This window comes from Fukomys damarensis, unplaced genomic scaffold (genome assembly GCF_012274545.1).
Source record: "Fukomys damarensis isolate Sample0158 unplaced genomic scaffold, DMR_v1.0_HiC HiC_scaffold_31, whole genome shotgun sequence".
Taxonomy (NCBI): Eukaryota; Metazoa; Chordata; class Mammalia; order Rodentia; family Bathyergidae; genus Fukomys; species Fukomys damarensis.
In genome coordinates this window covers 20,804,344-20,829,188 of record NW_022900943.1, presented here as the reverse complement: position 1 = coordinate 20,829,188, position 24,845 = coordinate 20,804,344, and the positions used below count along the sequence as shown (strand labels likewise).

Genomic DNA, 24,845 nt, shown 5'->3' with positions numbered 1-24,845 from the left:
ATCTCACTGGGTGTGGTGGCACAGACCTATAATCCCAGGTACTCCAAAGGTAAAATCAGGAGGATCACAAGTCTGAGGCCAGCTTGGTCAATTTAGGGAGATCCTGTCTCAAATTAAAAAAAAAAAAAAATGGGCTAGGGTAATAGCTCAGTGGTAGAGCACTCTGTCTTCAACCCCCAGGAGAACAAACCAGAGAGAAGAGACAGAGACAGAGAGATGTTCTCATCACAAAAATTTCTAATATTTGAGGTAATGGATAGGTTAGTTCACTTGGTTTAATCACACCACATTGTAATGGAAAATCATAACATCATTTTGTATCCCATAAATGCATATATATAATACACATAACTAATTTGTCAATATCTTATAAAAAAGAAAATACAAATTAAAAGGACAAAAAGATACCATTACACCTCTAACAGGATAGGTTTATAATTTAAAAGACTCAACACCAACAGATGTTAAAAATTTAGACAAACAGGGCCAGAGATTTAGCTCAGTGGTGCCACCCCCTGCCTCCCAAGCAAGGTCCCAAGTTCAATCCCCGGTACCAAAAAAAAAAAAAAAAAAATTAGACAAACTGCAACCCTCTTTTACTGCTGTGGAAAGATTAAATGGTATAGTCACTCTGGAACACCAGTAATTTCTTAAAAAGTTACACATATGCTCACCTAGTAATTCCCTTCTTACCTATCTCCTCAACAGAAATGAAAGCATCTGTTCACATAAAGACACATGTGCAAATAGTAATAGCAGTATCCTTAAAAGTAAAAAAAAAAAAAAAACTAGAAATGATGCAAATATCCATCAACCAGCAAATGGTTACACAAAGTAAGAGACATTCAAAAGTCTAAATATCATGTGATTCCAATTATTTTCTAAATATCTAGAAAAGGCAAAACTACAGAGACAGAAAGCAGGATCAGTGGTACCAGACTCTGAGGGAGGGAGGAGAGACTGACTGCAAAAAGTACAAAGGAACTTCTCGGGAGGTGATGGCAGTCATTTAAAATTGGATTGTAGCAGGGTGTGGTGCCACAGGCCCATAATCCTAGCACCCAAGAGGCTGAGGCAGGAGAATGCCAAATTCCAGGCCAATTAGGGAGCCCAATTATAGTGAAACACTGTCTCAAAAAGACAATCAACAACAAAACGAAAATTATTGAGGGCTGGGGTTTGGCTCAGTGGTTTCGCCACCTGCTGTACAACCTCATAGGGCTGGAGTTCGATTCCCAGTACCAAAAAAAAAAAAAAAAAAAAAAAATGATTGTGATGATGGCTGCAAAATTATGCACATTTATCAAAAATTACTGAACTATACACATATCAGATGAATTTTATCATCTGTAGAGTACACTGCAATAAAACCACTAAAACTTTTTCTTTAATAAAAAAGTAAGAAGTAATGGTTCACTCAGAGACCAAACCTTCTATGAAACCCAGGCCTGCTCAAGCAACATTAACAGCAACCTGCTCAGGGCCCCTGAATTCCTTTTCTCTATGGTGCTAACTTAGAATATAAAACACTGTATAGCAGTTGCCTGTGTATGTTCTATTCACATGAGAATCTTGAGGTCAAGAACAAGACCACTCAACTTTCTAAAATGAATGCATTCTAATAGTCAGTAAATAAATTCTGAGCTGAAAGGAAAAGTTCGTGGGGCAGGCATTACTGAAGATGCCAGATGCCAAAAATTGTTGTTGTGCCTTGCATTTATTCTATGGCTTGCTTACTTCACTCAGAGACTGAGAAACTTTCTCAAGATTTGCCTCTTCTGGTCCTGATCGTGGGGAATGACTTCTGTGGATTGTCAGTCAACAAGATCCAGTGAGTCTCCGTGGGGTAAGGACAGGAGTAAGGGATGAAATGAAGACGTAGCTGCCACAATCCCCTTTAGGAAGCTCACAATATTTAGGCTGCTACGGGTAGAAATCAAAACATCTGTGAAATATATGCATTAACAGCATGAAGAGAACATCTTGTTTTTTTCTCTTTCTTTTTTGTGTAGCCCGAATAAAAATCTGTTCTCATTTCTACCCTCCAAAATTTTCTTGAATTATCAATTCCCAGTCTCTGTCTTGTACCTTTCCACTCATATGCTTCCAAATCTCTCCAATCTAGCCACAATTTTAAGAAGAACATATGGAATTGTATTATTGTCACAAACTTGAACCATAGCCTGAAATGATTTCTCAAGGGGCAGGATTAAACCTCTGGCATAGCAAATGAGTAATGCTCATTTTACCCCTATTGAGGCATAGGATTTCTTTGGCGGCTACAATGAAGTAAGTGTCAGTATTATTTCAATGTTAGAATTTGGTATTTTTTAGCATTTAACATTTAGCTTCATTTAGGGCTGATTTCTGAGTAACACTAAGTAGGACGCTTGTTTTTGAAGTAGGAAAATTAATATGAAGTGGAAAACTAATTCCCTAAGAATCCAAAAAGATTTCCCAAAAAGTACAATTGCAAGTTTTTCCTTTGTTCTTTTCCCAAGCCAAAGGTAAGAATATTATATTCTTCAAGTCTTTGAACTTTGAGCTCACCTTCATTCAGTAGTCTCAATTCCACTTAATCATATTATCATATTACTAACCCTTACTCAAGTACACACATATACATTATTTTCTTTTTTGAACAAGAGGCAGGGAGATCATTTTAAAGAAACTCAGGGAACTCTGGGTGAAGTAATGTAAGGAAGAATCCATTCTCCTACCCTCGCAGTTGTGTAGAGACACTTACATTAAAGTCGTACAACACACCAAAGTTGGCTGCAGATGCCTCTTCTGCTCTCGGAACTGTTTTCCTAGGTAAACTGCCATATGGCAAACCCCAGAGGTACTAAATGGAGAAGAAAAAAAAGAGCAGTTAACAATTACAAACAATTACAATCAGCCACACATGCGATCAAGAATGGTTCTGTTTAGAAGCCCTTCTGAATTTGTCACCGGGACACTGTGGTTCTCCGTGTGGGGCCCCTTTCTCTGGGCATCTACTGAATCTTGAGCTAAGAACAAAGAGACAGCTAAGGACCCTACATCCTGAGCTCAGTTCACCAGTGGGGTGGGACAAGGACAATCACAGTCATCAGGAAGCCAACTGAAAAGCTCCACATCCCCACCTCACAGTGGCCTGATTTAGAGGAGGTCTGGAAAGGAGAGAAATAGACTATAGGGAGACAATAGTGTTCAGCAAAATGGTACAACCCACACCCTCACACAGAACAGCAATTAGAGGTGCAGGTAGAGGAAGGGTACCTCCCTGATGTCAAGGATGGGAAGCCTCGGGAACATCAATCACGTCATTGGAGGACACTACCAGTAGGGGACACTTGCACTGTGGAATCTGCATCACCCCTAATGCAGGGTTGTTGCTCTGAATTTGTACTACTAAACGAGGCAAGGAGCACGTTTGGGGAGAATAGTGCAAGAGAGCAGTTGGCAAGAATAAAACTATAGGAAGATGTCTTGGTGAAAACTGGGAAAAACACCCATCAGTAATGGCTGGCAGTGTAGAAGCTGCTTCTTTTGTGAGATGGAATCGTCTCTCCCCTGGGGCTGTGGGAAGAAGCCAAACGCAGTTTGAACCCTGGGTACACAGCTTGAATAGGCAAGGGCTGGAAAGCAGCTCTTCCTCATTTCTTCCGCACAAGAGACAAGTGGCCTTTTCGCCCCTCTGGCTTCCTGGTCTGAACAGAATAGAAGGTGTCTTTGCACATACTGCTTCACCACAAAGGCGGGAGTCACAAAGAACACAAGCAGTTAAGGTTATGCTTCTCCATAGACACTGATGTTTGCGGCAAAAGGGCATGCTCCTCAGAGCACTGAAAAATTGAGGGTTTAGGATAAAGGCAACCAAAGACTACAGCCATGGGGTCCAGAGATTCCCAGTTCTGGTCTCCCATGGTTCTGTAAAGTTAACATGGGAGGAGCACAGCTTCTGTTCTTAGGCAGGAAACAGCAATCTTGCCGGAAAAACAGAGTGTCCCTTGCCATCTAACACAAGCTTATGAAAAAGCAAGATGCTCCCTGGCCTGAGAGAACATCCCGGCCAACATACCTTTGCTTCATCCACTGCACAGTTGTGTAACTTCACAGAAATAGTAGAGCCCTTCACTTCCTGCACATAGAGGTAGTAAGGCGTAAGCCAAGAGTAACGGCAGCTGATAAACCTGCTTCCACCTGCTCCTGACACAGTGACGGAAGGCAGGAGTTCAGGCTTCTTCAGCAAGATCAACAAAAATGAAGCTGGGCATAGTTTGAAAGAGCGAAAATACACACATTCTGTGGCACTGCCCAAGAGTTTTCACTTTGGGAGAGAAACTGTACAGGACTTCCAATTCTTGTCTGCTTCTTGTATGAGCCAGACACTCTAACATGCCCCCAAATTAGCACAGGAATTATAAGAATGGTAGATTAAAGTACAAGATCTGGGAACGAAGACAGAACCATGGTTTCTAATTCCAGAGAAACTTAAAGGAAAAAAGAAAAAGAATCACTAAGTTATGTCACCATTATAAGACTTGGTTTCTATCTGTTTTAAATGAAAGAGCAACCTATCTCATGAGTTTGTTATGAGTTTCAATATGTAAAGGAACTGAAAGTGATTTGCACTATTAAAAGCTAATATCTGTTCATGATTAGAAGCCATTCTTATTATTTCAATAGGGAGGCTAAGTACAGAAAATATAATAGATTTAAAGCTATGCAAAGCCACTCAACACCAAATTTTGGCTATTGCCAATCCTGTATTGAGTAAATTGGTTTTTGAAATGCTTGAACCTGAAAAAATGTCCTTTATAGGATAAATAAAACCTCACTCAACTTTTACATGGGAAGTATCCACAGAAGGCAGAGTCACTTAACTCAAGCTGGTATTTTGGCCTCTCTTCCCGCGTCAGCTCAGGGATCTGCCTTCTTCTCCAGTCTGGACCCTCTGTCTGATTTACTCTTTGACTTTGGTCCTAAAAGTCTCCCCTCCACCCGACTCTCCCCTGTGAGAATGTGAACATGTTGGGAGGAGAGGTCATGGGTAACTTATGTAATACCCGGAAGAAATTTCCTCATTTTGTGTTACTTCAGTTTAGAAAACCTGGAGGCTCACAACTGTGTTGTGAAACATTTATTTTAAAAGCAAACTTGGCAAAGGAAATACAACAGACAAAGTGTACAAGAAGAAAACAAACTGAGCAGCTATTCTTAACAGTGGGCACAGGGATTCCCACTACCTTGGAAATATTATAGAAGCTACCAACCTTTGACATAAAAAAGCACATTAAAACATACATAAATTTTGTATATAATTTTGTGAACACCCTTGGAGAAAAATTAAGTCCTTCATCCCAGGGACAGCATGTATAAGGTTAATCTTGTTACTAATCCTAGCTCTAATAAAAAATAGTTCAAAGTTTTTCTAGGAGAGTAGTCACATAAGCAACTTCTTGCAGTTTGTCCTGTGAAGTGGAGATCAGACCTCACCTCTGGAAGCATGATGAGGCTGAACGTCAGGATGAACAGAACCATATTTACTCCATACATCCATCTCAGGAAGAGAAAATATGAGGCCACAGAGGAGCCAAACTGACCTATGACAAAGCAAGGTAAAAGGAGGGGTCAAAACCAAGTAAAACAAAAGGTCCCCCTTAGTGCTCCTTCAAGATAAACACACATACTGAAACACACTGGTCCTTTCCATGTTTTCATGGAAAAGCCTTCTTTCTCCAGGAAGAGAGCACGTTAAGCATGACAAAAGTGTCCTTGTGGTGGAGGACGGAAAGGTACATAGAGTATCCTTGCGTAGACTGTAAGCCCAAGTCCCAGGCCCCTCAGAGGGAAAACCACCTCTTACTTAGCAGCTATAATTGCTTCTTGCAGAGCCTATTTTACTCTGCATTAATACAAGTAAGTGAGGAAATGTCTATAAAATAAGAACTGTGGTGCCCAGCTTGTGGTTAGTTCAAACTACTGCACTTATCTTCCATTTTCCTCAGGAAAATTATGCCCTTCTCAAAAGAGTCCAGCACATCCATTACGGAAGGTTCCCTCACAGGCTGTCATGGGCCGTTTCTCATCACTGCTGCATTTTTCAGAGACTGCGGAAGTTGAAATTCACTCCCCACATCTTTGCTAAGTATTTTATACCAGGAATTATCTTAGAGGAAAGCACAATTATCTTAGCTGAAGCTCAGGACTGCTCTAAGAACTTACATTTCAGTAAATGTAAAAACAACAAATATGACTGTATTTATATATATATGAAGACTATATTAATTATTCAATAGATACCTACATAGATATCTACATAGATAATTATAGCCAGATAGGTCTTGCAGGAGAAGGCAGTGAGAGGAGTTGCTTTAAATAAGTCTGTGGAGAAAAGTATACTGGAGAAGAAGACAACAAGGCAGAAATCTGAGGCAGAGGGAGCAACGTGCAGAGCTGGGGAGGAACAGCACAATCGGAGAAAACAGTAAGAACAAAACTCCTGAGAGTGGGGAGCAAGCGAGAAACAAAACTAAGGCCCAGGTGGAGCACAGTGAATGAAGAGTAGTGACGAGACGGCCAACCACATGGGCGCAGGGCCTCCTACGGCATAAGAGTGGAGGTTGTGTCCGACGTGCCACGAGAAGCTGTTGACAGCTGTTAAGTAGTGGAGCTGCAGAAGGGTGGGCATGGACATGACTAAAAAACACTTCAGCAGCTGGGTGCGGTGGTGCACACCTGTAATCCCAGCACTCGGGAGGCTGAGGCAGGAGGATGGCTGTGAGTTCCAGACCAGCCTGGGCTGCTTAGTGAGTTCCGGGTCAGTCTCAAGTACATAGTGAGACCCTGTCTCAAAAAACAAAAAAAAAAAGAAAAAAACACTTCAGCTTGGAGGAATGAATTGCAAGGCCACAGGCAAGAACCATCTCTCATCTTACACCTGCCCAAAACAGTGGGAGGTGTGGTGATTTGTCCAAATCTTACTGACTGAAGAAAATGATGGTAAGATATAGATGATAGGTAGAAGATAGATAGATAATAAAAAGCATCCTCTTAAAGTGAAAATGGAAGAAGGTACAGAATTTGTGAAGCTTCAGGTCAAAAATATTATGGATTGAGGAAAGCCAAAGTTTCTTTGATGGTCAGTTAGGGTTCAGCATCAGGCTCCTATTGTTCCTAAATCTTCCTAATCGCCATTTTCAGCTCCCCAAGATAAAACAATGAAAAGCTTCAGCCACCCCCTACATCGGCTTGTCGTGTTTAAACCACCAAATCCTCTAACTTTTCTTGAGCCTTTTGGCCTTGAAATGCTCCCTCTGGGGATATATTCTTACAGCAGGAGGAGGGTTTGCTCAGAGAAAACTCCAGCTTCTAATTACCAAATGGAGGCTGACCTCACAAGAGAGCAATACTTCTCTTTCTAGACTGTAATCTGCTCTTTAGGTAACATTTCACTTTTTCCCATAACAGGATGGCAGAATTTTTTACAAATTTAAAAAGAAGTCAATCTCTAAATAGCTATTCAGAAGAAATCAATGATTCTGAAGTCTGAGCATGTTTTTCTTTAAGCTCCAAAGAGAAGCAGAGTTCATTCCACATTATAGAAGGTCTCTCCTTCTAGCGGATTTCTAAGATTGCGTACTTTTGGAAAATATCTCCTTTCCTGGTGCTACAACCGCATGCATGAGTCTGTCGACAGAAATCTGAAAGCAGATCTGTCCCTCTGAGGATATCTCACCCCACAGCCGGTCCCTAGGGCTTCCATGTCTGCCGCCACTGTGGCGTACGTTCTCGGGGAGGACCACCTGAGGGCTGCCTGCCTGGCCAGGCTCACCCACTGTGCCTTACTGAAGACAGTGGGCTTCAGTCCCTCATTTGCCGGAGGAGAATCTCAGGCTCTGGAAACACACATGAAACCTTCTGGTACAGAATCCCCAGCACCATGCTGCCGCCCTGCCTTCTGCCCTTTTGTCTTTCCTTGCTCATTCTCTCCTCCCTCTCTTCTTCCCTTCCTTCCCTCCCTCTTTCCCTTCTTGCCTCTTTCCTTGCTCTCTCTCTCTTTTCATTCTTTCTTCCCTCCTTTTCCTCCTGTTCTTTCTTTTCTTCTTTCCTTCCCTTCCTTCCTTCCTTTCGCTTCCTGCCTCCTTTCCTTTCTTCCTACAATTTTGATCCTTTAAATATCACCATGGCCCACACTCTTTCAGACTTCATACGTTAACACCCGGCAAATGAATTTCTTGAATATAAATTTTACATGCGATCGCTTCTGGGCCTTTTGGCTAAGATCAAGTGTATAAATTTTACATGCGGGAGAGAGAAGCAAATGGAGATGTTTCCTCCAACACACACATTCATTGTGGATAAAATATACTTTATAGGCCCAAGATCACAAACTCCACTTTGGGCACTTGAAAGGAGCTTCACAACTACTCTTTTTGAAGGTGGATTTTTTAAACAATCATAAGTATAAAGAAAATAAATTTTAGAAAAACAAATTGCATTAAAACTAGCATAACTTTACAAAAGACTGACACAGATGCAGGTCAAAAGACTAAGGAATCCAGGAGAAAATGTTCCCTCTATATTTAACCTACAAATGGCAGAGGGAAAGCATAAAGATGTTGAAATGAAGGAAATAAAGCAACTGTCTGATGTTAATGCTCTGTAAGAACTTGCCTTTTATCAATACAAAAACAAAAAAGAAATCTGCCTCATTTATCCTAGCAGTTTTATCTAACTGGGTGTTGTTGACAAAAACCGATGCTCATAAAAACTAAAAACCTTATATAGCATGACTAAGAAAGCAATAAAAAGAATGATCATGCTTAGTTTCTCAAATAAACACAATTTATTCTTGCAAAGAACAAAAATGAATAGTAATAATAATAACAATAGCTAGCTAATCTTTATGGTCAACTATGTGTACTAAGAACCCACCAGCATCCACTCATTGCGCTGCCACTAAAATACACTGAGGTTAATGTCAATGTATTGCTCAGAAAACAAAACTTTAAGCATAACAGTTGACTGAACTAAGAGTTGATTAATAATAAAAAGTAACATTTAGTATTTTTTTATTTAAGACATCTCTTTGATCTCTGTGTCATAACTTACTGACTCATCATCAAGTGCTTATAAGATGGGAACTGTCACCGCGCCATTTTATAGATGTGGGCCTGTAGTTACAAAAACAGTGGAGGTAGGATTCCAAATCAGGCACTTGTCACCTGGAGGTGTGTTCGTCTCCAAATCTAGATCTCACTCAATCGCTATGCTATAGCCCTTCAAGTAAAACTACACTTAAATTACGTCTTAAAAAAAAAGATGAATACAATAAATATGGAATGAATATGCCTGTCTCAAAGAATAGATAAGTTGCATGAGTTAACTAAAACTACTCAAATTCACAATTTGGATCATACCCATGATAACCAATGTTTTAATTATTCCGAACAATAAGTGCTGCTTTTATAGTACATTATTGATGTACTAAGGGAGTCTTACATGTGTATCAAAGTAAATATTAAGTTTATGCATATTCTTGATCTTGAATTTTCTTGTGTTTCTTTCAAATTAAGGCTAAATTTCTACCTCTCCCTCTAATTATTTATTATTAAGCCAAAGTAATTTGTAGTCTGTCATCATATATAATTTCCTCTTGAAAAGATGGATATTAAGACAAGCAGAGAAATATAAGCATCTGTATATGGAGAAAGACCAATTAAATGACCTACTGTGTGAGTACAACAGCAAGAAAAAAGAATTCTGTTATGAAACACCATTTTTTCCAACAAGTCTAGGAGAGGAGAATTAAATGTGAAGCTTTTCATTTGTGTTTCCTGGAGTCCTTGGTACAGCAGAGAAACATAAGGTCTAAATTCTATGCACCAGGTTCCCTATTTGAAGCCATTTCTTGTCTGATGACTAAATCTACCACAGCACATTTTTAGTGTTGTAGTCTACTATTAGGAAAAAATAGATTTTGATTCTGAGAAAGATTTATCATCTCCAGTTTGAAAGGTAGTCAATTATTTCATTCTTGGTTTGAATACCAATGTTGGCATCACAGTGGGAATGGGTTATATTTTCACACAGGTTCTTCAGCAAAATATGCAACGAGGTATGACTGATAAGACGAAGCCTGGGGCTGGGGCATGGACTCCTCTACAAGGTTGCTGGTAAAACCCCAGGGCTTTCCCATGCACTGTACAACTTCACGTCTTCCTCTGTGGCCAAAATTATCAAGTCAATCTTTTAAATGAAATATTTTGGGAGTCCTCAAGTGAGTATCTGCTCCATGTTAGAAGAAATAAAGGTCTAACTGCAATCAGGATGATAACAGCATGGGATTTGGACTCTGCCTTGGGTACCTATCTTGATTTTACCAATTATTGATCGGGGGTTTGGGGAAACTCAGCAAAGGCTGCTCATCTGAGATTCCATTAAAACCATACTGTAAAAAAAAAAAAAGTTCAGTATTTATTTAGAGAACGATCAAGGAATGAGAGAAGGTGGATTAAAAGAAGGCTGGAAGTACAATTGTTCCTCTTTTGAACATGCAATTTACCATAATCCATAATCATCTTCATTATCTCTTTGTTTATATTTTTTGATCTTCCTCACCCAGCCATACAAATACTAACATATTTGGGTATAAAATCAATGAGAGGAGAGTCTGCCTGTCTTTGTCCGCAATAATAGCATTCAGAAACTTGTCTAAGTTTCAGGCTTTCAGTGAATGTTTGCTTAATTAGTCAATAATGTCATACTTACTCCAAAGATTAATTAGCATATATTTGATGGTTCTGACACTGAAAATAAGTATAATAATATTTCTTAAACTTTTGTATGATTAAATAATCATTTCTTTTTTAAAAAAATATAGCATTTTATTACTTTGTAATTAAACATATATATCAAAAATAGGATATATATTTCATAAATAGATTATACAATTAACAAACCTTCTGAAAAGTATGAGAAGGTAAATGGGCCTCTCATAGTATAAATCTGTATTCCATTTAAATTTTTCAATAATTTATCACCCAGATGTAAAAGGAATTTTACATGCTTAACTATACATCTAAGACTGATTTTAAATTATACACCATAGACTGTTAGGTGAGAAATGATCCTGTGTACTAACTAATCAAAGCCCCAGATTTCATGTGAGACTCTGAGTATATAAATAGAGAGCCAGAGATGAAAAAATATTGCTCAAAGAGTAAAGCACTATGTACCAAATAAAGGCACAGTATGTTTGTTCAGATAGTAAATTTCTGATTTTTTTTTTACAATAAATTCCTTATTTTCTTTTTCTTTTTTTTTTTGGTACTGAAGATGGAGCTCAGGACCTTGTGCTTGTAAGGCAGGTGGCAGCATTACTGAGCTAAATCCCCGGCCCTGAAAGTGAGATTTTAAAACTTCCTTGCTCTGTTTAAATATTGTTCATTTTGGTTACTATCTAACATTCATGAGAATATACATTTTCAATGTCATGTTCACTGTCCAATGAAACCACTCCTTTCCAAATAGTATGATTTGATGTCATTGTACACAATACTGATGTCCAGTCTAAGAGAAAAAAGTCAGCTCAGAATGGGAATGCTTTGATCTACGGGAGGAAAAGAGAATGCAGCCCCTAGTGTTATCACTGATGAGGGCTAGGAATTGCTATGGTTTGGATCTAGAATACTTCCCCAAAGACTCAAGTGTTGAAAGCTTGGTCCTCGGACCACTGGGAAGTGGTAGAATGCTCAAGAAGTAGGGCCTAGGGGAAGGAACATTGCTGGTGTACTCTGTCTGATTTTTGATTGCTCTGAGGTGAATGGCTTCTGCTGCCATGTTTCCTGTCATGATAAAATAAACCACTTCAGACCCAAAGCAGCAGTGCCAAGTGACCATGGACTGAATACTTTGAAACTGTGAGCCAAAAGAAACCATTTTTCTTTTAAGTTAATCTTGGGTGTTTTGTCATAGTAACTGAAAGCTGGGTAACACTAATCCTCACAGTGGTCAAAAGTAAACAACACTCTAGTTTAGTTGGTTGGATATTGTTGCTTATTTTTAATCTTACCAAGAGTCCAGAGGGTGAAAGAGTTCAGAAATAGGGAAAGGAGGACCGAAGATTTAGCTCAGTGGTTCTGGCGCCTGCCTCACAAGTGCAAGGACCTGAGTTCAATCCCCGGTCCAAAAAAAAAAAAGGGACAGGCATTTTATGAAAAGTTTTAGCTAGCACAACTTTCCCCATCTAGTGAGATATGATGAGCACTTACTTTCAATTGCCTTGATTTTATTTTCCCATGGGACACAAGCAGCTTTGAAGTTCTCAAAATCACGGAGGAATTTTGCCCATTTCTGAAAAGGAAATCAAATATAAAAGTATGGCCCAATCACTTGGGCTGCCCTGTTATTCCCCCCGCACACACACATCATAATATATTGCACTTAGAAAGATCTCTGTAGTGCCAAATACACTTTTTATAATAATGCAAGACAGTATGTTTCATTTTCCTCCCTCATTTCCATCAGTCCCAAGCCAATTTAATTCAATAAATTTTTATTGACCCCCCCCACCCTAATTAGATAGAGTATGCTGAACACTTGAAAAAGTCAGTTTATCCTACCAAACAATAAGAGAGCCAATACTAAGTTAGAACACACTGCTAAATTACTATTCACCAGGTGAAAGAATTAAATAAATATGAATAAAATACAATGTCTGCCTTGAAAGGTACCTGGTCTAGAGTAGGCTGTAAATAAACAGACAATTTCAATAAAGTACAGTAAATTCCACGACATAGAGCCCTCCATTCTGTTAGAGGCAGAGCGGTCAGTTAAATGGAAAGGCACGGCCTCAGAGAAAAAGAAGGAAGAAAAAATAATAAATTAGTTTTACAAAAGATCTTCCTTGTATTTTACTCCATGGGGCTGGGTTAATCATGGTATAGTGGACCCGTAAGAAGGAGGAGGATGGAACAGATAACTACGCACATGTGTGAAGTAAGAGCTGACCAGACACACCAAGCCTAAATAACAGTATAATCAGAACCTCAAAGTACAAAGGGCCCAAATGGCTACCTATAGTAGCATATATAAGTAAAGAATTTATGGCATCTTCATCCAGTGCAATACAACAGGACAGTAAAGATGTAGTGTAACTCCCATAGCAACACAAAAGTATTGTACGATGTTGATCATGCAACAAAGAGCCAGAAACAAAAGTATAAATAATGTATGCTCTATTTTTTAATTGTAAAAAGTAGATACAATTAGTCTGTTTGTATGTGTATGGAAATTAAAGTCTATGAACTTGATGCACAAAGTTCTATCTTCACAGAAAAATTTACTTCTGGTGTAACATCTATAAAAAAGGGATAATAATACCCATATACCTATTTTGCTGTGAAAATTAACTATCAATTTACCGAGGGACTTGGTTCAGGGCTTGGCACATGATAAGTGCAAATGAATGTTATTTTGTTTTTTACCTTTTGCCCAAGTCTACATTTTTATCAGTACACCATTAATTTTTTTCTTATTTTCTATCCAATATACAGCTGATGTTCATGAGAAAAGTTATACATCCCCGAAACGTGTAGACAACTGAAGAAAGAAATTTTAACCAGAATCCCTTAACTTCCAGAGGATGAAAAGGAAAAGGAAAAGGAAAAGGGTCCACACAATCTTTTATATTTGGAAGTGTTAAAATCGTGCAAGTAAGTCTCTTACTATACATTGGTGTCTGTCAGTTTCTTTTTTATTTTCACTCCACTAGGGATAACTTTTAATCCTCCCCTCCAGATAAACCGTAAATGGTCTGTATTTATACTTTATGCATAAAACCTGTGAGACCGGCTTTCTACACCCTCAGAACAGACAGTGTTCTTCCTGTGGAGGTCAATATGGCATAAACAGATGGACGTCTCACGGTACTTACCTTGGCCATCATCATCTTAAATGCAAACCACTGTTTTCCTTTTCCTTTCCCAAGAGCTCCTTCATTTTCACTCACAAATTTTTTTGCTTCCCTGAGAAAATTTTAAAACAGAAAGAGGTAGGTGGGAGCAGGTTGAGACTAACAGAACATGTAAGTTGTAAATGTATGTTTCTATTAGGTCTCCATTAGTACTTCGAAACCTTCTACCCTCGCCATAATATATACTTGTATTGTCTTTTTTTCTTTTTTTCCTGGTACCAGGAATCCAACCCAGGACGCTGAGCTTGCCAAGCAGGCGAGGCACCACTGAGCTGCACCCCTGCCTCCCCTGCTTCTTTTATCCTTGAATTTTATAGCCTCAAAAATCTTAATGCATAGTTAAATTTTTAAATTCTGGCCTAGGAGAGTAAGATATTTTAGTCTCACTTATTAATCATCTGGAGTCATTGAAAAGCAAGGGATTTATGCTAAGTGTCAAATACAGAATCCTAGTTCTCATTTCTACCACATACAAACTTGAAGCTGAAGTTAGTGTCAGCTTCCAGCAATCAGATGGTTTTTTTCTTAAAATACTTTCTTTCCTTCTTTTTAAATAATTCCTTTGACAGAGAGAGAGACAAGGTTAGGACAAACTGACATAGAACAAACTTAATGGCCTGATATTTTAATCCCATAAAAGCAGTTATGGCTTAAAAGAGAAAAATTATGTTATAAAGCAGATGGGATTGAGGAAAGAAAAGGAAAGGAATATTTTTGACTTCACAATCAGAAAGTGCTTTAAACTTTAATGTTATTCTCAAATATTGATACATTTATGAAAGTCATATTAGTGTCTCTGTGTGTATCTCAAAAAACTGCGCCATCAAAATGGACAATGTGAACATGTTAAGTATGTTACAGTTCTTATAAACTTGACTGGTCCCTGTTATGGACTGAAACCTAACCCTCAATGTGATGGCCTGTGGGAGTGGGCCCTTTAGGAGGTACCATTCAGGCACTGCTTAAGAACAGGGATATATTCCGAAGAGGGATGTGCTAAGAAATGCATCAATTTCATCACTGTACAAACACTGTAGAGAGCACCAACACAAACTAAGATGGTGAGGACACTACCAGGCAAATTCCACCTTATCAAACCCCAACTGTACACTCGATCTACTGTTGACCAAAACGTCATTATGCCTTGCACGAGGGTGGAACTCTCATGAATGCTGCCCCCATAAGAAGAGGCCAGGGAGTTTGCTAGCCCCTTTCTACCATGTGAAGATCCAAGAACTTGGCTGCTGACAGCCTTAAAAGGGCCCTCACTAGACCCCAACCACACTGGCACCCTGATCTCGGATCAGGCACCCTGATCTTCTTACTTTCAGAACTGTGGAGAATAAATTACTATTGTTTAAACCACCCAGTACATGGTAGTTTGTTCTGTCAGCCTTAAGACAGACATTTGTGTCAGTGCTTTTTTGAAACATGAAAAAAATTAAAGATGGAAGGTGTGCTTTTCTTCTCCCTCCAGAGGCTGCAGAATATACGAGCTATGTGATGAAGAAGCACCTCTATCATGATAAGAAAGTAAATTTAAACATGGTTGTGGTGCCACTAGTCCAACACTGTCACCATTCAACAAGACCTTGGCACATAAATGAACTTTTCATGAACACACAAAGTAAACCTTAAAAGATGAAGGATCAGTGAAGGACTTTTGTTTAAGACGTCATTTGGCCCCCATTAAGTTTATCGGTACATTTAAAACAAACCATACAGTTACACTTATCACTGGGACCTTGTACCTTTGCAAGATATGTCTTGGTTCTTGTTTTTTTCCCGTACCCCTGCCCTCCCTTCATCCTCTTCACCCTTCCCTATTTACAACCCTCTATATGACATTAATAAGGTTCTTGTTAGTTATAAATATAATTTTGCTTTGAAAAATATAAGCAAAACTTTTATTGTTTGTTTCTTTAATTGCTAATCCTTAACACTAGATATAGCTTCAAATTTGTCTACATTATTGTTCCACACTACCTTCAACATACATATTCTGGCTCTGGTTTTCAGAAAAAAAGTCCAGATTTCCCTCTACATCATATAATCTCAGGTATGAATTTAGTCTTTCCTCAGTGCCCTCCCCACTTGCCTTTCTCTGAGAGCTTCTTCCACCACACATATAAACTGCATACCAAAGGGGTCCCTAAACAGCAATTCTAGGTCTTCTGCAATCCTCACTCACTGCCCCAAAAGGTGGAGGGAGAATGACTAGTGCCCTCATCAGAAATCTTGGGGTTGCCTTTAAAACCATCACACACCATAAGGTGGGCAGAGAATTGTTTAGCAAGCAGGACATCTTAGTCCCCCAAATCTGATGCTTTCAAGAGGAAAAAAAAAAAAAACACTCTTGCAACTTTGCAGACCCTGAAGAAACAAGGGCTGGACAAGTCAGTGACTCGGTGAGACAAACATACCTCCCCACTATTTTTAGGACTGGCTTTTGCAATGAGCTGACATGATTTCTATATGAAAGAAAACTAGTATCACCCAATCCCATCTTCCCTAATAAATAAATTCTTAACCAGAAAACAACATCTTTCATTGCATACTTAGAAACAAAGAACCAAGAAAATTCATAATATGGTTATAAACACTGACCAGTACACATCATACTGAAGTGCCCATGACAGGTAACACAATGGAAGAAAACAGTCTTTAGAAAAAAAAAAACAAACCTATATTTTTTCCTATAATAAATCCATGTCCCTCCCCATTTGTATTATCTGGGTAATTTAAAGGGGTTTTACTACCTGGCTAAAATAAAATAGGGTTTTTATGAACAAACGGAATAACTATTGGCCCTAACCCATCCAAATGTCTGACTGAAAAACGTGTGTCATCACCTTGAATTGCATTCAGCAAAAGCTGCCTGCCAAGGCTGTAATCGAGCATCCAAGTCTCAGAGCCCAAACAAGCCCTGGTACAATATGCATAGCTCTCTGAGCTGTAATCCTAGACCTGAGGATAAATAATTGAGTGAGGTCTATTTGATGACAATAATACCTAGCCTCATCATTCATTTATCAACCCCTTGTGGTGGTAATTAGAATAATAAGGTTTCATGGGCTTTCAAGAATGCTTTCACAGTTAGTTGAAGGAGAATACTTCGGCCTACCTTACAAAATAGATAATTTACCCACAACATATGATCTGATCCTGACCACACAGAAAGGGTGGGACATGCTATGCTGCCTCTGACACATTCTCATCCCAGGATAACACATTCTCTAAGTCGACCTTTCTTTCCTCATGTTTCCAGTTTGATAGTATGAGTAAGCAACCAATTTAATGTTCCAATAAATAAAAGACACTTTAAACTGCTGTTTAGGGAACTGTAATCAAAACTTCTTCGTGAGCACTTCCTAGTAAAGGGATCAGAAGAATGAAATGTCTTACTCTAAGAAGCATTGCTATTTACAAAAAAAGTAATGAACAATAGTCCAAAGAACTTTGACTTCCTGGAATATTGTTGATTAACTGGTTACAGAGATAAGAAGCTACTTTAATGTACAGAAATTAAAAGCAATTACCATAGGCCTCCTAATAATATAATTTCATAATTAGGCTTGAATAATTATTCAGAATCAGCCCAATACTGGAATGATTCAAAACAAATATTATTTTAAAGGAGATGCTGATGATAACAGTTGTAATTGTTAAGATCTCAGTAATCTCATCTATAAAAAGGGTCAGAAAAAAGGAGAAGGTGAAAAAGTAAAAAGAGTCAACAAAAGGCCAATAACATCTCAATAATAAGTCAGTACATATCAGTTATAACCAGCAATGTCAATGGCCTCAACTCACCAGTCAAGAGAAATAGACTGGCAGAATGGAATAAGAAACAAAATCCAATAATCTGTTTTATACAAGAAACACACCTAGTGCAAAAAGAAGCCCATAGACTGAAAGTGAAAAGATAGAAAACAATTCTCCATGTGACAGGAGCCCAGAAAAAAACAGGGGTAGCAATCTTATTTGCAGACAAAGTAAATTTCAAACCAAAGTAAGAGCACTATGAATAGTAACTATTATTAGTAGCAGATGTGCTAAAAAGACTGACTTTTGTTCTAATTTCCTAGTACTTAACATAATGCATGGCACAGATGTGAATTTCAGCAATTGTAATTGAGAGAATTAACATCAATAAAACAGAGATAAATGAGTTATGGATCTTGACTGTCTGCAAACTGGAGTCACTGTGTGATCTTTTAAGGATTTCAAAGCCTAAATCTTCCCACCGTCAGATCACAGCCTCTAGGAAAGAGATACATGTGTCAATATTTTTTAACTTTTTCAAAAGATTGCACTGTGCAACAGGTCAGAGGCAAAGTTTGAAATTAAACTAACTTCTTTTTATTGGGACCACTGAACTTAAAAGGTCTTTAAGGGCCGGGGATTTGGCTCAGTGGTTCCGCCACTTGCCTCACAAGTGTGAGGGCCAGAGTTCGATACCAGGTACCAAAAAAATAAAATTAAATTAAAAAATAAATAAATAAAAGGTCTTTAAATTGATCAAGCAATTGTTGGAGCATTGAGCTAAAATGTACTGGGTCATGTGCAAATGTTTTGGTGTCCCTTTGGATTGGCAGTACTTTATATATTCTGATGCTCCACCCTTACGTTTGGTGAGTGAGTACCTTAACTACTTATATCCCTAGCTCACTCTTCATCTCCAGTCTCTAGAAGGTAACTGCCTAACTCTTCAAAAACATGAAACAAACTAAGAAGAAACAAAAGATCTGTATGTATATTACCTAACCTCTTAACTTGTACATCTGGATAATTTCAATATATTTCCTTTTCAATACTACCATTTCACAGACAATAGAGTGAGTACCTTAACTACTTATATCCCTAGCTCACTCTTCATCTCCAGTCTCTAGAAGGTAACTGCCTAACTCTTCAAAAACATGAAACAAACTAAGAAGAAACAAAAGATCTGTATGTATATTACCTAACCTCTTAACTTGTACATCTGGATAATTTCAATATATTTCCTTTTCAATACTACCATTTCACAGACAATATACATTAGGCAATTTTTTCAGTAGCTCTGTTGACATTCATGGAGTTAAGTGTTAAAGCCAAATGCTAGTGTTGGTGAATAACTAAAGCAAAGCTTGAATAGACCAAACTTGTATTAAATTCAAAGTAACTATCCACGTAAATACTTCAGGCCCAGGATGACTTCTCTGTTCCCTATGACTCCAAAACACTGCTAATTTTCATCACTGGCCTAAATGTCAAATAAAAACTCGAACATATTTTAGTCATACTCTAAAGGTCAATCAAGTATTTCAGGATAATTTTAAATGAATCAAAGGAGAAACAATAGAGCTGGACTTTAGTGGTTTAATGTTTTTTTAAAAAAATAAAAAAGCAAAACAAAACTTATTAGATCCAGTACAGCTGATAGTCTTTTCCTACTCTGCTCCGTACCTGATTAAGATTCAATTTACATATATAAAAAATTCTTTTTTATTTTAGTATGAAGGGAGAACAACTGTACAGATTTTCTTTGGAGTTAAAAGTTATGTTGAGTCTTAAATTTTGTGAAAACACAAACTGGTTTTCTTCTGTATAAGGACACAAAAAATTAAAAGATTATATTATTATCAGCAGAGACAACTGAACAGTAGCAGAATATAACAACCCAAAATGTGTCACTTAAATAGTACATGCCATATTATGCAAAAATGTCAGAAGTGTGCCAAAATATGACATATGTATTATTATGACATAAATGTTATTATGAGCTGAAGACAATTAAGAAGAAAGATATAAGAAAAGTTTTCTGGCCGCCTGTTATTTGCCTCAAAGCAGAATATTAGGAAGAGGGATCACAGAGGAATCTGCACAGCCAACTGCACAAACTGGTCTTATCTTCCAGTAGTTGCCAAAATATTTGCTTTTCCACAATGTGCTGCCCACTTTTCTCCTTTGTATTGTCACTTCTCTAAAAATGAATTGCTTTTGAGTTAAAATGCCTTTTAAGCCCAAGTGCTAAGTGCTCCTGTGAGTTACTCTTCATTGAATGTCTCTGTGTACAAGCACAATGCACATGGTAATAAACTCCTGTTTTTTTACTCATCAATTGGTTTTTTCTTAGTCTAATTTATAAAGCTATAGCCAATAAATCCAGAATGGGGGGAAATGAACTATTCCCTCCACCTACACATTTGATAACTGAATCACTAGAATGTATTCTTTCTCAGTATGAAAGGTCTGATAATGGAAATTCTTAAGCATCCTGCTGAATATTATTAAATTATAAGGCAAGGAGTTTTATCTCATATATTTTTGTCTTTTATTTTAATAAACCATTTGGGCCTTCACTGAACAACACAAACACCTGGAGATTCAGGTAGTATGTGGCCATAGAGAAAGAGGCCATGTCCCTAAGGCACACAGGAGTTCCCCCCTGTACCAAGAATTACCACTCTGGTGTTAGAGCAGAGTAATAAGCGAGAGGAATGTAACTGTACAGCTACAAATAAAGCTTAAAACCAGAAGCCAACCACCACAAAGGCAAGTTCAATCTGAGACATTCCCTCAACAGCTCCCATAACCAAAAATGTAGTGTTTCTTCCTCCCCCAGAACAATGACGGTGCTGTACGTAAGTATGAGGAAGCCCCATGCCAAGTTTGAGCTAATACACAGTTTATCTTAGTTCTATCATTCTTTCGCTCTCCCTTTCCAAAATATTTAGTAGGTATGTTTTATGTTCTTGGCAATATGTGAAATATTTAAAAGAAAAAGACATATAGACTCCTTTCTGTAGCTTAGCTTCTATTAGAGGAAAATGAAAAATAGGCCCATCAAATAGCTACATAAATGCATGATTTCACCAAGATGAAAAGGGGAGAGGACCGCAGAGGCTGGAGAGTCCTTGAAGACATTGTAGACATTGTGAATGAGACAAAAATTGAACTGACAGAATTGGGCTGATAGAATGTAGGTAGGCAGAAAGAGGCATTCCAGGCGTTGGTTTGTAGGAATTTCTCTAACAAAGGAGGTATTTTCTCTGTGATTCACACATGGATCTACATACTTACATATGCTAACATTCCACTCCTGGAATCTTCCCAGGACCTTCTAAGGAGCTTGGTGGACAGAATGTGTTAATTTTGTGTGGCTCATGTGCATTCACATTCTAAAGAATTCGGAATATTATGAGACAGAAGGACTCTCAGGGAGCTGCCCCAGTGAAAAGAGTCATTCTGATTTGAAAGTGTGGTAAAACATCTCTTCACAATATCTGTGTGTTCATATGTATACCACTTTCTGGGAATTATGTCACACTTTTTAAAAATGTACAGTGATATTTAGGAGTGCAAAGTCTAAAATATTCCTTGAATATTAGCATATTTCAGACTCATTTTTTTCCATGATTAATATCCTTCCACTGTCTGTAACTATGTGTTCTGCCTTTTGATCGATGAGTAGGCAAGAAATTTAAAATAATTTAAAATCATGACCACTGAGTCAACTCTGCAAATTATCAGGACTATCTAGTAAATTTGATTCCTTATCTACATGACAAGCTGAGATCTGGAGAACAGTAACAAACACTTGGGAAATGAAATCTAGGTGAGACTATCCTACAGAACACACTGTAAGTCCCCATGTGAGTTCATTTCTCTGCTGAATTTACTTGGAATTTAAACATTTCAGTGTCCTGCCTCCCCGCCCTTCTAACCTATTTTGAAACTTATGCCCATGCATGAGTCAAGAAATACAATGTGTTTCATAAAATATAAAAGCTAATTCATCCAAAGAGTCATGTGTCTTTATGTAAATATCTCGGTGCCTGTATGCGCATACATTACATACAGATATAAATATATACATCCATGTATATATGCAAACTCATGCATTGAAAATGTGTCATCAAAAGAAGTGACTGATAAAATTTTCTAATTTTCATAACTGAAGAAGGAAATCTTTGAGGAGTCCACTTTCCAGGCCCTCTCCTATCTCTCTTGGGAGCTGTCTCTCCCTCAATAAAATTCCCTACCCTAAAAAAAAAAAAGGAAAAGAAGGAAATCTTAGACACACTACAATGGAAAATATACCACTATTCCTCTTTTTTACTCTTACTTAATTTGTTATGCCATTCTAATATAATGTTCTATAAACATTTGCTTTTAGTGTGTGTGATGTAGGAGAAATATTGCTCCCAACCTGCTAGATGTCAGATGTGTCAAGTCCATGCCTTCTTAGATCAAAGAATGAATTATAAAGGACAACAGAAGTTAAGAGTAGGAATGATTTATTGAAACATAGTTCCTGAGAGCCACGAGGGGTCCGGAAAGTAGGTTGCCACTGAGGCCCTCTGTCAGGGTACTTTATACAGCAAAGTCACAATGTGGATATGACATGGGTCAGGATAACAATCATAGCTGCTTAGCTGATATTGATCCAACAGGGAAGCAGGTTCCGTAGCAAGGGTACATAGAAAGAACAAAAGACTTTGGGGAAGGGTTGGGTCTGAATGCTCTGGTCACCCACTTGGGCTTCTGATGCCTCTCTGGACTTCTGGACCAGGTAGTGCTAATCGTAGTATAATTCTAAGTTATTATATCTCTTAAAGAAGCATGTAGGTCTGGCCATTGCATCTTTATGCTGAGGCCTGGCCTTCTTCCGATTCATCTTCAGCCACGATTCTGATTTCCTTGAAAGCCCTGTCCCTTTCTGACTACATATTCATTTCTCTCCAACTTAGCTGCCTATGATATTCTCCCCTCTGAAGAACAATCCATAACTGTGGTTGGAGAGAATGGGAAAAGTTCAATCTAGACACTTCAAGCTGAGAAGGATCAGAATAGAGGAGACTGAAGTCAGGAGACTTCTTTCTAGTCTTATGGGCCTTAATGTTGCAGTTTAGGATTATGAACTCCCTTTACAAGTTCTATCTGCTGGACCCCAGTAAAAGGAGTCTGGCAAATTTGTCTCTGGTTTCATCTGTACAGTCACTTGGAGTTTGGCAGCCTCTAGGCAAGAATAAACAATTTTTAAGAGATTAAAACATGTACAGTTAAAGCATAAGCACTAGAATGCAAAGGCAAATTGGGGGAAAGAGCCATGTCTACATATTGCTCCCAATGGATTGACACACGTATTTCTGACAAATTGTCAGAAGATAAGTAAGGGAAACCCAGATGCCTAAAAAAGTTCATCATCAACTTTAGCTGGAAGTCATCAGTGTTATAAGACTTTTTTAAAGTTTTGTTTCTCTGGAGGCCTGTATACTTTAGAAACACAAATATAGCATGAGGTTAGTAAGAATTAGTATCACATCTATATAAAAATCTTTACATATTTAGTTCCTATTCATCAGACAAGTTTTTAACTCTTTAAACAAGTTTTAAAAGGTATAACTATATTGAAAGAACTAAGGACATCTTTACAGTTCTGAGAAGTTTAGTAAATAGTGTTAGTGACCACAAATAAATCATTCAACACGCAAGTGTATCTCATTTATACAATAACAAAAATCCTTGTTTCGTCAAAGTTAATACTTATAAAGCAAATTTAAATGTTATCAAAATGTTAAAATTAACCATGATTGAGTATCGGTAAAATTAACCACAATAAGTACTTATACAACATGGTAAATATCAGGTGACCAAACCCTGAGACAAAATTGCTAGGGACACTGCTCTTGCTTAACAGAGCTGTGCAAGGTGCAGGCTGGTTATTATTTGGAAAGACTCATTCCAATGCAGTAAGAAAAATGAGGCAAGCAATTGTGTCTGGTAAACTCTAATATTTATGATAAGGGATTTCTGATCTCAAAAAATTGATTTATCTTTTATAAAATATTTTCCTCTTTCAGATGAATTTTAAAAAAGATCAGAGGAAGGGTGAAGGGAGGGCAAGAGTATGGGGGAAAAAATGAGAACCAACACCTTTCATATAAAGGTACAAGATCCCAATGATGAATGTAACTGTACTGTATACCTAAAATGTACCAATAAACTCAATGAGGGGGAAAAAAAAGATCAAAGGAAGAGAAAAAGCTGGAAGACTGTTCTCTTCGCATACTCACAAATAGGGAAGGAAATTTTAAAACATAAATGAAACACATTTAGCAAGATGTGAAGATAAAAAATTAGGATAAGAGTTATTGATGCAAATTTGGCCCTTCATTGGAAGTCGTGAAATTATAGATTGTCCTTCTCACAAGAAGCTCTAATTCAAACTTTTCATTGTTGATTATAGATTAAATAACAAATTCTTTAGCCTCTGTTTTCAACTGTTCCAGATTAGTTAGTTCGCTGTACTATAAATTTAATTAATCAAAGGGCATTTCTGTACCCTAAAAAGGAGATGTGGAAGCTGATTCATCCTGGCTCACACAAGCCACTGATTTCTAAACTTTTAGGAATTACGTAAGCCCTCTCTTAATCTATTATTATATTGCTAGTAGTTTGAAATTGGTCATAGTGGAAGTATTTACAACATGGAAATCAACAAATGCTACAAATCATGGCTTTTACCCAGCGTATTCCTGTCCTTGATTCAGCCCTTTTAAACATCCCAGACATGTTAATGGTTCTTTTGTATCAGGAATGAGTGCCCAACAACAAAATCACCCACACAGGAAACATTAACTGAATGCTTATGATGCACTATGAGAAAATAAAGAGCTATATGACTCCTTTCATGTCCTGAGAAGCTCAAAGTCTATTCTGAAAGGAAGATTTACATACAATTTTTTTAAATGCACCATAACAAGAGAATCAAAGGGATAATAGTCTTCTTACAAGAGAACCAAATGAATAATAGAGTCCTTTTTTCTGTCCTAATTCTATAGCAGTTGGCAGAGAAAAGACCTCAGAAGGCAATTGAACCCAGGCTTGAGACAGC

General features: G+C 37.9%; 1 protein-coding gene across 2 annotated transcripts in view; it reads right to left on the bottom strand.

Moving 5' to 3' along the window:
* The window catches only part of Tmc1 (transmembrane channel like 1), a 164,910-nt gene that overhangs the window by 55,998 nt on the left and 84,067 nt on the right, over positions 1 to 24,845 (bottom strand). Inside the window, exons 6-10 of one of the 2 annotated variants that reach the window (XM_010638451.2) lie at positions 13,925 to 14,015; positions 12,261 to 12,342; positions 5,482 to 5,588; positions 4,064 to 4,123; positions 2,747 to 2,845 (exon numbers count right to left, since the gene is read on the bottom strand). In XM_010638451.2, the coding sequence (XP_010636753.1) occupies positions 2,747 to 2,845; positions 4,064 to 4,123; positions 5,482 to 5,588; positions 12,261 to 12,342; positions 13,925 to 14,015 (439 nt within the window). The remainder of the gene's footprint in view (positions 1 to 2,746; positions 2,846 to 4,063; positions 4,124 to 5,481; positions 5,589 to 12,260; positions 12,343 to 13,924; positions 14,016 to 24,845) is intronic. The other variant, XM_010638452.2, reaches the window with a different exon arrangement.